The 13,219-nt window shown below is 34.3% G+C and overlaps 4 protein-coding genes across 6 annotated transcripts in view; 1 reads left to right on the forward strand and 3 right to left on the reverse strand.

Annotated features, from left to right (window-relative positions):
• Window positions 1–13,219, reverse strand: part of LOC122133921 (SH2 domain-containing protein 4A-like) — a 956,524-nt gene that overhangs the window by 616,426 nt on the left and 326,879 nt on the right. The window lies entirely within an intron of this gene.
• Window positions 1–13,219, reverse strand: part of LOC109066939 (sorting nexin-25) — an 825,452-nt gene that overhangs the window by 193,478 nt on the left and 618,755 nt on the right. The window lies entirely within an intron of this gene.
• Window positions 11–7,362, forward strand: LOC109101588 (cathepsin F-like). The gene is made up of 14 exons (XM_042770654.1): window positions 11–422; window positions 1,200–1,319; window positions 1,626–1,707; window positions 1,920–1,978; window positions 2,599–2,671; window positions 2,981–3,094; window positions 3,350–3,498; window positions 3,594–3,690; window positions 4,226–4,306; window positions 4,399–4,518; window positions 5,316–5,380; window positions 5,597–5,687; window positions 5,795–5,853; window positions 6,409–7,362. The coding sequence occupies exons 1-14, from the start codon at window positions 186–188 to the stop codon at window positions 6,481–6,483; spliced, it is 1,422 nt and encodes a 473-aa protein (XP_042626588.1). The 5' UTR covers window positions 11–185; the 3' UTR covers window positions 6,484–7,362.
• The window catches only part of LOC109089189 (storkhead-box protein 2-like), a 61,955-nt gene continuing 57,993 nt past the window's right edge, over window positions 9,258–13,219 (reverse strand). For all 3 annotated transcript variants that reach the window (XM_042770629.1, XM_042770630.1, XM_042770631.1), the window contains exon 4: window positions 9,258–10,669. In XM_042770629.1, coding sequence (XP_042626563.1) covers window positions 10,480–10,669 — 190 coding nt within the window. In that variant the 3' untranslated portion in view covers window positions 9,258–10,479. The remainder of the gene's footprint in view (window positions 10,670–13,219) is intronic.

A 13,219-nucleotide genomic window follows, 5' to 3' on the forward strand; every position in this document is an offset into this window, starting at 1 on the left:
GGCATCAGTCGTCCATCTTTGTGCGGGGCATCACTGCGTCTTTGAGTCGTCCATCTTTGTGCGGGTCGTTTTTCGGACTGTCACTGTGCCGTGTGGAGCGACAAAAACACTGCGAGCTTACGATCTAAAAACAAAGACCTGTCCTGATCTTACGGCGCTGTCTTCTGTTCCGAGAGCTCGACACCATGTACTTTAACCGCGGTTACCCCGTCATCGCCTGCTGCATCCTGGTCGGGCTGGTTCTGGGTGTAGAAGATGGCCCGGATCGCCCGGTAATCGGAGCTCCGGGATCCCCGGTCCGTCTGTCGGAGTCAGACCCGGGGGTTATGAAAGCAGTCAAATTTGCAGAGGAACGATATAATATGGGCTCCAACGCGATGCACATACGCCGTGTTAGCAAAATCCTTTCGGCCAGCAAGCAGGTAGAATTATAAATAATCCCTTAAAATTCCTATCTATGTTATTAACGGGTACAAAAACCATAGATATCAATTGTTTATGTTATTGGTGATGTATGTTATTGTTTATTTCTTATTGTGACATCAATTTACGCGATTCTGATATTGGACAATAAGTTTATTATAAGGGGTTATTTTTACCGCATTCATGTGACCGGACAAACAAGCGAAGAGCGTGCGCAGAAGCCTAAATACATAACAGCACTGAGCTGATTCAAGCAGCACCACTCTGCGCACATTTTGCGCATTTGTTCATTACCGTAGTTCAGAGGAAAGCTGCTTATTTTTGAATGTTTTTTTTTTTTTTTTTTTTTTTTTTTTTGAAATATCACAAAGATACATGTAAACATTAGGCAATCAAACAAGAACAAGCGAGGGACACAATAATTAAAATAAGAAGAAGAAAAAAAGAAAACAAAGATTCATTTCAGGTTTTTCTATAAGATGGGATGTTTTAAAAGCCTTTTTTATGGGAGGAGATTTTTAAAAGTGATTGAGAATAGTAAATCAGAAGTGAATATTTTGCAATAATGTTTAAAGTTGAGATATCTTGCTTTCTGATTGTGGTAAATACCCATCATACAAATAAAGTCCAGGACATCGTCTAGCTCCCTGTTGTCAAAAACATCAAACATCATTACAGAATTTTGATATTATGCAACTATAATTATTTCTCCATTCAAAAAAAAAAAAAAAGAAAAAAGAAAAGAGTCTTTAATTTCTGTTCCGTGTCTTCCACAGCTGGTAAAAGGTGTTCGGTACAGTATTATGGTTGAGATCGGAAACACACAGTGTAAGAAATCTCTAAAGCTGAGTGCTGAGGACACCTGTGACTTTTTCCCAGAGCCTCACAAACAGAAGGTAAGCAAATACAAATCCTTAAACCATATAAAACATGACTACTCAGTGTCTTGTAATGACAAATTCAGATGATTCTTTAACAGTCAGTGCACAGCACACAACACATTCAGGATGGAATTTCCTTTTGTCTATTATTAGCATGTTTGCAATTTTGATTTTGATCTCATGTTCATCATAATTCCATTCGGCAGCACAAATCCAGTATGATAACCCCATGTTTTTTGCTCATTTAAATAAATGCTGTTCTTGTAAATTTATAATGCACATTCTCTGTCCTGATCAGCCCCATTCTCTGTCTCTCCACAGACGGAGGTTTGTTTGTTTGAGGTTTGGGACATTCCCTGGGAAAATAAATCCACCCTACTTAAACAGAAATGCCAGCCTGCGGGTCAGTAGCCTGGGACAGATGGCACATCTGTCAGCTTCATGTAGTCAGAATCATCTAGAACACTATATACTGCTGTGGTGTAAAAACAAGACATGCATACTCGTCATGATGTTTTAGGATAGGATATAAAGTGATTTTGATCATACATCCACTTTTACTTGTTTTCTATCCAACATGCATATGTAGTTACATTGATATTATTCATGCCTTAGTTTCCAAGGAGCTCAGAAAGGTTGCAGCCGTACCCCTAACCCATGGCAAACCTATGAAGGTATGGATAAGTATGCAGTGTGCACCTAAAAATTTCTAATTAACCCTATAAAGCCAACTGAAGCACAACCCTGCTGAAAACCTAATGTACACAATCTACTACATGCTATCTGTCGTCTTGCTAATAGTTTAAACCTAAAAGTCAATTTAGTATAATTCTAAAAACGTTCATTTTCAGGTCATGGTTTATGTGCCTTTTTGCTGTGAAATCTTTACTCATTTTTATAAAGTAATAAATAGACCTTTATATTGTTAGCAGTATTACAAGATGAACTGAACTGAAGCAACTAGATTTACTTGATTGTCCATACATCACTTTAGAAAAAGCATGTTAAAATATGAGTATCAAATATAATACTGGCTTTTGAGAAATAATTTTTTCATCCTCAAGTATGAGCTTGATATTCTCCTCGTTATTATATTATATGAGCCATATAAAAGCTTGATGTATCAAATATGATACTCAACAAAAACATATGCAAACTTTTTAGGGATCTTTTTCATATTTTGTCTAAAGGTTCAATAAACTGTTCCATTTCAGATTCGATTTTTCATGTCGGGCTTTACAGGGTTAAATATTTATGAGCTTTTCATGATGCACTTTTCATTTGCTGTTTTCAGGAAACTGTGGAGCTCTTGACTCAGTTTAAAAACTTTATGATCACATACAATCGAACATACAGCTCCCAAGAAGGTAAAACACAGAACATACTTAACATTACTATGAATTTGTCACATCTTTACATTGCTGTACATTCTACAGTGTAATTTCTCAGGTACTTAGAAAAAGTCGTTTTAACAAACAAGTGATTAAATTGTTGTTATCTTGTGCATTTGTATAAGTATACAAATATATTAATATATATTATCTGTCACATGCATAATATAACGTGAGCTGTTACCATATTAGTTTTCTATACTAGTATGTCAGTTAATGGCTATTTGTAATGCACATACACAATAAAAATCCCTTCTTTAAGCACTGATCTATTAACCTCCACAGAGGCAGAGAAGCGTTTGCGAATTTTCCAGGAGAATATGAAAACGGCACAAACGCTGCAGTCTCTGGAACAGGGCTCAGCTGAGTACGGGGTCACCAAGTTCAGTGACCTCACAGGTGTGTTTATGGATTTGTTGATTATCGTTGATTACTCAGTTAGTGTAATGTGCAAAAATTGGCAATTAATAATGAGTCAGTGGTTAAAAGTAACAACCCAGGCTAAAATTTGCATTATTAATGCTTGTGATGTAACAATAGTTATTACATAATTCAAATATGCTGTGACCAAGTTTGTAACACTTGAGACCAGTCTAACATGTATCGTTTATAAGATCATATTGAGGCAGCTAATCCCATCCTCTGCGTTTTTAGAGGATGAGTTCAGAATGATGTACCTGAACCCAATGCTGAGTCAGTGGAGCTTGAAGAAGGAGATGAAGCCAGCGACTCCGGCTAGTACGGCTGCTCCTGACAGCTGGGACTGGAGGGACCACGGGGCGGTCAGTTCTGTGAAGAATCAGGTATGATGACACAGATTAGCTTAATAAAGAGTGAATCAGTGAAATATCAATCGGAGCATGTCTGAATGAACAGTTTAACTGACTGTCTGTTGCAGGGCATGTGTGGCTCCTGTTGGGCATTTTCTGTGACTGGAAACATTGAGGGACAGTGGTTCAAGAAAACCGGACAACTTCTTTCCCTCTCTGAGCAAGGTAAATATAAACTACACTACCGTTCAAGAGTTTGGGGTCAGTAAGATTTTTTTTTTTTTTATTAAATTAATAAGTGACAGTAAAGATATTTATAATGACAAAAAAAAATCTGTTTCAAATAATTGCTTTTATTTCGAACTTTCCATTCACCAAAGAATCCTGAAAAAAATTAAGTTTCTACAAAAATATTAAGCAGCTAATCTGTTTTCAACATTGATAATAAAAATAAATATTTCTTGAGCATCAAATCAGCATATTAGAATGATTTCTGAAGGATCATGTGACATGAGTAATGATGCATTACAGGATTAAATTACATTTTACAATTTGTTGTACTGTATCAAATGTAGCCTTGGTGAGCATAAGAGACTTATTTCAAAAACATTTAAAAACATCTTACTGACCCTAGTGGTGCCTGATGAATGCCTTGCCTTAGCAAGCACCTTTAATGACATGAGATAGCACTGGAATTATTGCATGAACATTCTCAGTGTGAATTCAGTGAAAATTCATTTGTTTGCTCACCTCTTGACAGAACTAGTGGACTGTGATAAACTGGACCAGGCATGTGGAGGTGGACTGCCGTCTAACGCTTACGAAGCCATCGAGAAGCTTGGTAAGAAATAACATTCCCTAGAAGGCGATTTCAATCAAACTACCTACAGGGAATCTGTAAGAGTAAACATTTCTTTTCTTTCACCTATAAAGGAGGTCTTGAGACAGAAACAGACTACAGCTACACAGGACACAAGCAGAGCTGTGATTTCTCTTCAGGGAAGGTGGCCGCTTACATTAACAGCTCTGTTGAGCTGCCTGACAATGAAAACGGTTAGTAAGAGAGATGAGGAACAAGAGATGTGTCAATAAACGCAATGAAATTAAAAACTCCTTAAAACAACACTGATGATGGAAATACCAGCACTAGAATTAAATTCAAATTAAAGCAGGAAATTAAAAATATTAAATATTAATATCAGAACATTTGATGAGAAATATGAGCTATATAAGCTAATCTTACTTAAATGTTAATATACCACTGATAATTACAGAACACCCAGTGTTTTAAATGGAAATACACCTGTGTTCAAAACTTAAGGGTTGGTAAGATTTTTTCAGTGTTACTCACCACGGCTGCATTTACAGTGTTTGATCAAAAATGACAGTAATAATGCAAAATATTATCACAATTTAAAATAACCATGTATTATCACAATTTAAAATAACCATATATTCTTTGAATATATTTTCAAATGCAATTCATTCCTGTGATGCAAAGCTGAATTTTTAGGATCATTATTCCAGTCTCAGGGTCACACGATCGTTCAGAAATCATTCTGATTTGATGATTTTCTGCTCATGAAACATTTTTAATTATTATTTTTTAATCATCAGTTTTACTGCTTAATATATTTTCTTTGATGAATACAAAGTAAAAAAAAAGTTATATTGTTATATTGTCTCTTTTTATTTTTACTTTTGATCAATATGATGCATCTTTGCTGATAAAACATAAGTGAATAAATAAAAAAAAATTCATTATTAAGGATCAAATAACTTTTAAATGGTAGTGTATGTTTACAGTCTTTCTTTTAATCTAAAATGTCTTGATTGTTATTGCCTCGTAGAGATCGCTGCTTGGCTTGCTGAGAACGGTCCGGTGTCTGCTGCCCTCAATGCTTTCGCCATGCAGGTAACACAAATACACCATGGAGCTGCTTCACTGGAAAAATATACCATTAGCTTGCATAAATATGTAAATGAGAAAACCGTATTAAAATAAAAAAAATAAAAGAGCTCAAGTAGGCAGAAGTAGTATATATGTCTAGTCTTACAACAACAAAAACACTGTCTTTATTTGGTTACTTGAAGTTGCCTTTTTTTAAACATAATTTTTTGCTGTCTTTAGTTCTACAGAAAGGGAGTGTCTCATCCTCTGAAGATCTTCTGCAACCCCTGGATGATTGATCATGCTGTGCTGCTTGTGGGATTCGGACAACGTGAGTTCTAGTTTCAGAATACTTTGGATATACATTTACATCTGTATAGAATCAGTCAACAGAGTCATGTAGAGATGTTTAGTATATTTTTCTGCTTTTGTGTGCAGGTAATGGCATTCCATTCTGGGCCATCAAGAACAGCTGGGGAGAGGACTATGGAGAGCAGGTATGAAAATCACCTCAACAATGTGTAAATACAATATTTTCTGCGTGCAAAAATAGCTGCCCACTGCTCCAGGTGTGTGCGCATGGATGGGTTAAATGCAGTGCACAAATTCCGAATATGGGACACCATACTTCACCATGTCACGTCACTTTTATGTAGAAAATGTCAGCAATCATTATTATATGATAAAATTAATCATACATGGCCTTTGTAGACTTGCTAGAAAAACATTACTGATTGATATCAATATTGATATTGTTTGAAATGTTATATTTTATTTTTTTGTTTATGTTTAACCTCATGAACACTTTGAGCTGCATATATGAAAAGTTCTATAAAAATAAAGTTTTATTATTAAAAAATGTGTTATTAATATATAACATTACTTATATGTATATATTTATGTATTGATATAGATTTTCAAAATCAGCCCAGAAAAATTCTTAAAAAATATATGGTCCTGCTCATAACTGACATGTAGATGTTTGTAGACTATGTGGTATCTTATCTCTGCTAATCACAGAAATGTTTTTTTTTTCTGTACTTCTCATATAGGGTTACTATTACCTGTACAGAGGATCCAAACTGTGTGGAATCAACAAGATGTGCTCATCTGCAATTGTGAATTAGACACACACACACACACACACACACACACACACACTGAAAGCAAGCATGGTTACAAAACATTTGAAAACAGCCCAGTCATGAACATGTGATGATTGTGTATAGAGTTCAGTCATCATGTGATCTGTGAACACAATAGTGTAAAATACACATTCTGCACATATTTCATCAATATAGGCACATAATTCTCTGTAGTTCAGGAATGTGAAGTATTTCGCTTGAGGTCATGTACTTTAATTATCAATCCTTTTCTGTTACATACATGCTAAAAATCTGTTCTGTTCAGAAGAGCTGAATTTGATGTCATTACCTCAGATCCACCTGATGTTACACGAGATAACAGCACAGTTTACCATGTTACTAATACAAACATAACATTACACATAACATAACATAATATTGTGATTTTAAACCAGGTCATTTAATTAATTACTTTATGTTTTACTCTTAGTTTTGTTATTCTGTGTTTTATTATCTTATTAATTTAATTCTAAAACAATGAGTTGAGCCTGTGTATTTGCTTTTAACCCTGATTAGCAGTTTAGCAGTTATCAATTTTTAACAGTGTATTTCATTTTTCCAAGTGCATTTTACTGAATTTTGGTCTTTTTTTGAGATTTTGCACACTATGAATTTCCACAGTATATTGTGATCATTCCGTTAATGTAAGCGTGGCTCTTTTTACCCGCACATCTTCCTCATTTTTGAGCATATTTTGCTGCATGGGAAACAGTTGCTGATGCTTCTTCCAAATACACAGTGGAGGATGTGTTTGAGGTCTGTGTTGTGGTAGAAAAGATGAATTTCTCAGTTGCTGTGCTGCTTCTGTTCAAATCCCTAATGCATTATAAAGCTGTATTGCTGAATAAACTTCTAAACGTCTTATTTGTGTTCTATGCTGTAATAACAAGGTTTCAAGATTTTGCGAGTTCAGTAATTCTCAATAATCAGAATAATTCTCAAGTCTCAATTTAGCCACTTTAAACTGCATAAAACCCAGGAAGAAAGCAACCACAACTGTAAATAAAGCAAGAGAACTGTGGTTAACCTCTGAGGTTTCCGATTTGTTTTGACACACTGGTTTCGCCAATGTTAAAAGAGGAACTTCATTTGTCACGTTTGGGTGGTCTTGGTGTTTTAGATGGAGAAATTAAGCAGAAAGCATTGAAAAGAAAATTATAAGGTATGTAAAATTATTAAACTTTTTTTTACTGCTAAAAAATGAATTTATGAAAAAGAAAATACTTTTCATCCAAGGTCAATGCTTTGAAGATTTTGTGGAGCGCCCTCTAGTGCTTTGTTTGTGGTAGTTTACCTCAATGTGATTATTACTCTTCAAGCTTTCCATGAAATCCAAGGCCAAACATGGCTTTGACCTCAACAGAGATCACACAGTTAAATTAAACATGTCATGTTATTTTATTGTCTTAAAAAGTTACACAACCCCCAAGGAAGGGATTTAGTACACTAAAACATTTAACAGCACAACTACACAAATGGGGAATTTCTTTTTTTAAATATTATAGACTTTACCAAAATTCCCCCTTGTAGGTTTTTATACTCAGCTTGACAGATAGGCCATCTCTTACAGAATGACATAATGTCACAATAAGGAACAATGTTATTGAGAACCATAAGAAATCCATCATGTTTAGGGAAGACATTTCATGGACTATCAGTATTTCATATGAAATATGTTCATTATAAACAGAACATCCATTCGGATGATTTTTTTTTCTTTTTCTTTTTACAGTCACCAGAGAACAGGCATTAGTGCAAAAATGGTATAACAAGGTAGTCCTGACTGCAGTTTATCCATTTATTGGAGAGTGTGACATTTTACAGTCCTCTAGTACTCATGAGGGGACTCGTACTCAGATGAATGTGACAGATGTCCACTAAATGGAGCAGTGAACATTGTTTTACAAAAGAAAAAGCTATTCTTTCAGACTTATAATTTAATAACTTATTCAAAAACTTGACTGATTCTTAAATAATGGGGCAAAACAAGGCAAAGAAAATAAAAGTTTATGCATCAAAGAATTCTTTTGTATAAACTTGTACATGTTTTCTGGCACGGTTGCTATTCATAAATCACTTATATAGGACTTCTTCACAGGTTAACACTGTCAGATACAAATTGTGTACTGTCTGTCATGTGACAGAATTTGCTAGATTTGTCAATATTTATAAAAAATGCCAAGACTACTGTCAAATATTTATCATAAATACTGACAAATTTAGCATTCGACTTTAAGAATGAATAAAATAACACTATTATAACCATATAAGTATTAATTGCGGTAACCACTTTGTTTTTCTAGTGTTGCTAATAGGTTAATAGCTTGCTAATAGTAATACTATTCAATATTCGAATAGGAAATTATGTAAAGATTTTATTGCAATATTATATGCCAATATTTATGATGGATGTGGCAAATTATGTATATGTATATTTAAACCTTAATGTAATATACAAAACTGTGAAATATTATTAATATAAAAAAAATACATTTTCTATTTAAATATATTTTAAAAGCATTACTCACTGTTAAAAACAATGCAGTGATTTTTTTTTTTTTTTTAAGAAACGGTGACTTTTTTCAGGATTCTTTGATGAATAAAACGTTGGAAAGAACAGCATATATATATATATATATATATATATATATATATATATATATATATATATATATATATATATATATATATATATATATATATATATATATATATATATATATATATATATATATATATATTTATATATATATACACACACACACACACACACACTTATAAAAATAAAAGAAAAAAATACTTTTGCCCCATATTTCAAGAATCTGTGAAATACTGTTTTAATTCTTACCATGAATTTGTGTCCTAAAATAACTGGGAAAAAAAAAAAATAAATAAATTATATATTTGTAATCATAATAATAACAACCATAATAACAATAAATAACTGAACATGGCTGGACATATCCGAGATGTGACGTTCTAAATTATCCACTCTATATGGGTCCTATATGATTCCAAACTCCACACAAGTCTCCTCTCTATTACAATGAGATTCGCCTCTATTAGTATGAGAACAGTAGGTTATTAATGCTTGATGATGGAGTTGTGATTGAAAAGCACTAGCAGTACATTCACAGTTTGCAAGCTGAAAGTGATTTGTCTAATACAGCGGGCCTAAGGTGGGGTGGACGTCTCTCATGTCTCCCTCTAACACTGTACAAATAGTGGAGGTAGCAATGTGTGTATTCTGTGTCGTCTAGTAGTTGAGCACCTGATTAAAAGAGAATATCTGGAAAAAAAAATGGATTCCAACTTTTTTTTCTTTTTTTTTTTTTTGTTGTAAAGAATAATGGTCCATTCAATGAGAAAGCACCAGTAATTTTTACTTTTTTTTTTTTTTTTAAATAAATAACGCCATAATGGTGGTAAGTTTTGTTAAGATTCTACATAAATGTCCCAGAAAAATCCCAGGACGGCAGACGATACACAAGGATGTGGTAAAAGGATTCCAGCTGAAACAGATGAGCTTGTTCAAATTTCCAGGGAGATTATTGTGGCCTTCAAATGTGAGACACTAAGTCAGTAGAGTTCAGAGGGACCTGAGCGTACAGAATGAAACACTAGACACAGCGATGAATGAATAGGCAGAGGCAACGCAGCCAAGTTTGGATCAGAAGACAGTTAAGACCCGTAGTGGATACATTAAGCTATAAAGGACACCTACAAATGAGTTTGATCGAGGATTTTATCCCAAAACAGATCGCAGATCAGCATAAATTTAGTCCTAATGAAGTGACTTGTTTGTCTGCAGCAGTATTTGTTACAAATATCAAAAAAAGTAAAAGATACCTCCAGTGAATCATGATGAAGTGTTTTTTTGAAACATCTAGCTTTGAAAACAGCAGGAACAGGCATCACACGAGCTCTGTAAGATTGTAACAGTCCTGGTGAAGTTGGGTTTAACGGCGGTCCCCATCACTACACGCTGGTGATGGAGGCCTGTTTCTCCGTGCGGTTGGCGGGCGGCTCACGAATGGTACGGAAGCTGGGGGGCTGGTAGGGCGGAGGGGGTCTTTTGGTGCCAATGTGTCCTGGACTCAAAGCCATATTCTGGCGCCTGCTATTTTCCACATTACTCGAGGTGTTCGAAGCAAGGCTTTCCCGTGTGCTGAAGCAATACAGAAGGAAAGAAAGGGAAAGAGAATGAAAGTGTTATGAAGAAAGCAGAAACGGAAAATTGATTAGTAACAGGCTGAAAAAGGAACAAAGATGGGGTTAGTCAAGGTTAACAATCACAATCTTGTTACTAAAGCTGATCAGGGTTGTGCACCATTTGGAACAGAACTGAGTATGCAGTTTAATTTCTAAATAATCTTTTGAATTTGAATCAAGTTTGAGGAGTAGAATTTGAATTCGACTATAAAGAAGCAGAATTAAAACAGAATAAAATTCAAATGAAGCCAAGCATACATTTTCTTGTCAATATTTTATCAGGAAAACAATGCAGTGGATAATTCTTGTAGTGCTGTAAAGACAAATTAAAATCTTTAAGAATTTTTTTTCCTGAACTTAGATAATAAACGTGTATATATGTACACCACTACTGTTCAAAATATTGGGCTATACAAAAAATAAATAAAATAAAAAATAGTATATTAAAAAAAATATAATAATAATAAATTACAGGGACTAGATTTGTCAAAATGAGTCGTGTAATTATTTCAGTTTTATCACAAATACTGTATTGGACGAAATAAATTCTTGCTGAGTATCAGTGTTTAATTCCTCTTGCTGTCATTCCAGTTCAACATCCTGTGGCATGTGGCCTGTTCAACTTAAAATTCAGGATTTTGCTCAAATCTGGTACTAAAAGAAAAGTTAATAAAGGACAACAGAAAAGAAAAAGGACAGCACAGGAGCAAAATTAACATTTAAGACTACGACAAAATGAAGAATACAAACCTGAAGGACCAGAACATTTATAAAGGTTTAGAGTGATGATATATGGATTCATGTGTGGCATCTAAAAGCCCAGTGTCAATAAATGCTACTCTTAAAAAGCCCAAACCTGCCCAGTGTAAGATGCAGAACTATATGAGAGTTGTATGAATGCAAGCTGTCATATCAAAAATCATCTGAAAAGATTTTCGTTGTATTTGCCTTTATTATGACAGGACAGTATGTAGACAGGAAGCGAAGTGGGAGAGAGAGAGGGATGGGATCGGGAAATGTCCACGAGCCAAGACTCTAGTTAATTATGTTAAAATGTTGTATTTCATATATCTGGATATTTAGTTATTTGTTATTGCAATAATTAGCTTTTATTACCCATTTAAAGCATACATTTGATACAGGCTTACAAAAAAAAAATAAATGTTACTGGCCCAAGAAACTATAAAATTAAAAAAAAAAAAAAATTTAACTTTTTTTTTTTTTTTTTTTTTAAATAATGTATTACAAAATAAGTATTTAGAAAATGTCTGACATACCGCTGTTTAGGAAACTAAACAGTCAATTTTAGCTTGAATTTCCATTTTCTATGAGGAGAAAGTGCAAGTGCAAAAAGGGAGAATGAAAACACAAGAAGGAATTGCACAAAACTAACACACACACACACACACACAGGGTAAAAACTGCAACTGAACCACTGTATGAAAAACAACATATTTTAATTTGGGAAAACAAACAAACAAAAAACACAATGAAAAAAATAATGGGGGCACATTTTGTTCCTCAAATGTTTGAAATGTCTCATCAGGCTTTTGGCACTCAGCGGGGTCGCCGTCACCGTAGTGAAGCGTTCCTAACCCGCTCTGCCTCGCAGGGTGACCTGAGTATCAGCACAGTGCCTGCTTTTCTTCATCCAATCACATTTTTAACACAGTAAAAAAAAATGCACTTCATCAATTTCAGCAGTTCAAGAAGTCCGATTTTTAAAACACAAGGTTTATTTCCTCAATTAGATTAAACTTCTTTATATCACACTGGATGACACTGCACATTTTTTATTGTTGGATTTTTGCCTGCAAAACAGACTTTGCAGAAAACTTTAAAGTGTTTTCTGAGTCACTATTATTGCACTGCAATGTCTGAGCATGAAAACATCTACTGGAAGTTTGCAGTATGAGAGGTTTCAGACATTTGGAAGACGAGATCAAAGGGTCTGGGTGCAAGTTGAAGGGGAGGACAAGGATAACAGTAAGATGTTAAGTTGCACAAGTTGCATCATGTTCTCAAAGCAATTCATTCTTTAAGTAAGGCCTCATACATATCAATATATAAAGTGACAGACATGTGCTTATTTATTTTATATTGTGATAATTTTAAGAACCATGTCAGTTAACCCATGGATTTTTGATGAGAACACACAATGCAACAATGCAGCACTTAAAATACAAACATGACGTTCATTTAGACAAAACTGACAATACATAATATTATTTAAACAAAAATTCAGAAAGAAAAAAACAATGGTGTAAACCCTTTCAAAGCCTGCAGTTATAGAACTGGTAGTGGTTGACCTACATTAAGGTGTATTTGGTACCTCTCACATGTTAGGGCCTCTCCCATTTTAGTAAAAACATGATCCAAAGTACAGTAGTATTAAGCCTCAAACATACTCTAAGCAAACTGCAGCATTGGGAAATGTGTCAGAACACATTTTTATTTGTAATGCAATGTGTAAAATGCATTCTCGTCGCTTCTGCAAGGGCCACTA

Source organism: Cyprinus carpio, chromosome A14, assembly GCF_018340385.1.
Source record: "Cyprinus carpio isolate SPL01 chromosome A14, ASM1834038v1, whole genome shotgun sequence".
In the NCBI taxonomy this organism is placed as follows: domain Eukaryota; kingdom Metazoa; phylum Chordata; class Actinopteri; order Cypriniformes; family Cyprinidae; genus Cyprinus; species Cyprinus carpio.

Excerpts from the sequence above, each read along its gene's own strand:
- LOC109101588 (XM_042770654.1), top strand. The coding sequence starts at position 186 with ATGTACTTTAACCGCGGTTACCCCGTCATCGCCTGCTGCATCCTGGTC. Across the intron at positions 5,688-5,794 it reads GCTTGTGGGATTCGGACAAC|GTAATGGCATTCCATTCTGG; the intron begins GTGAGTTCTAGT and ends TTTTGTGTGCAG. Across the intron at positions 5,854-6,408 it reads GAGAGGACTATGGAGAGCAG|GGTTACTATTACCTGTACAG; the intron begins GTATGAAAATCA and ends CTTCTCATATAG.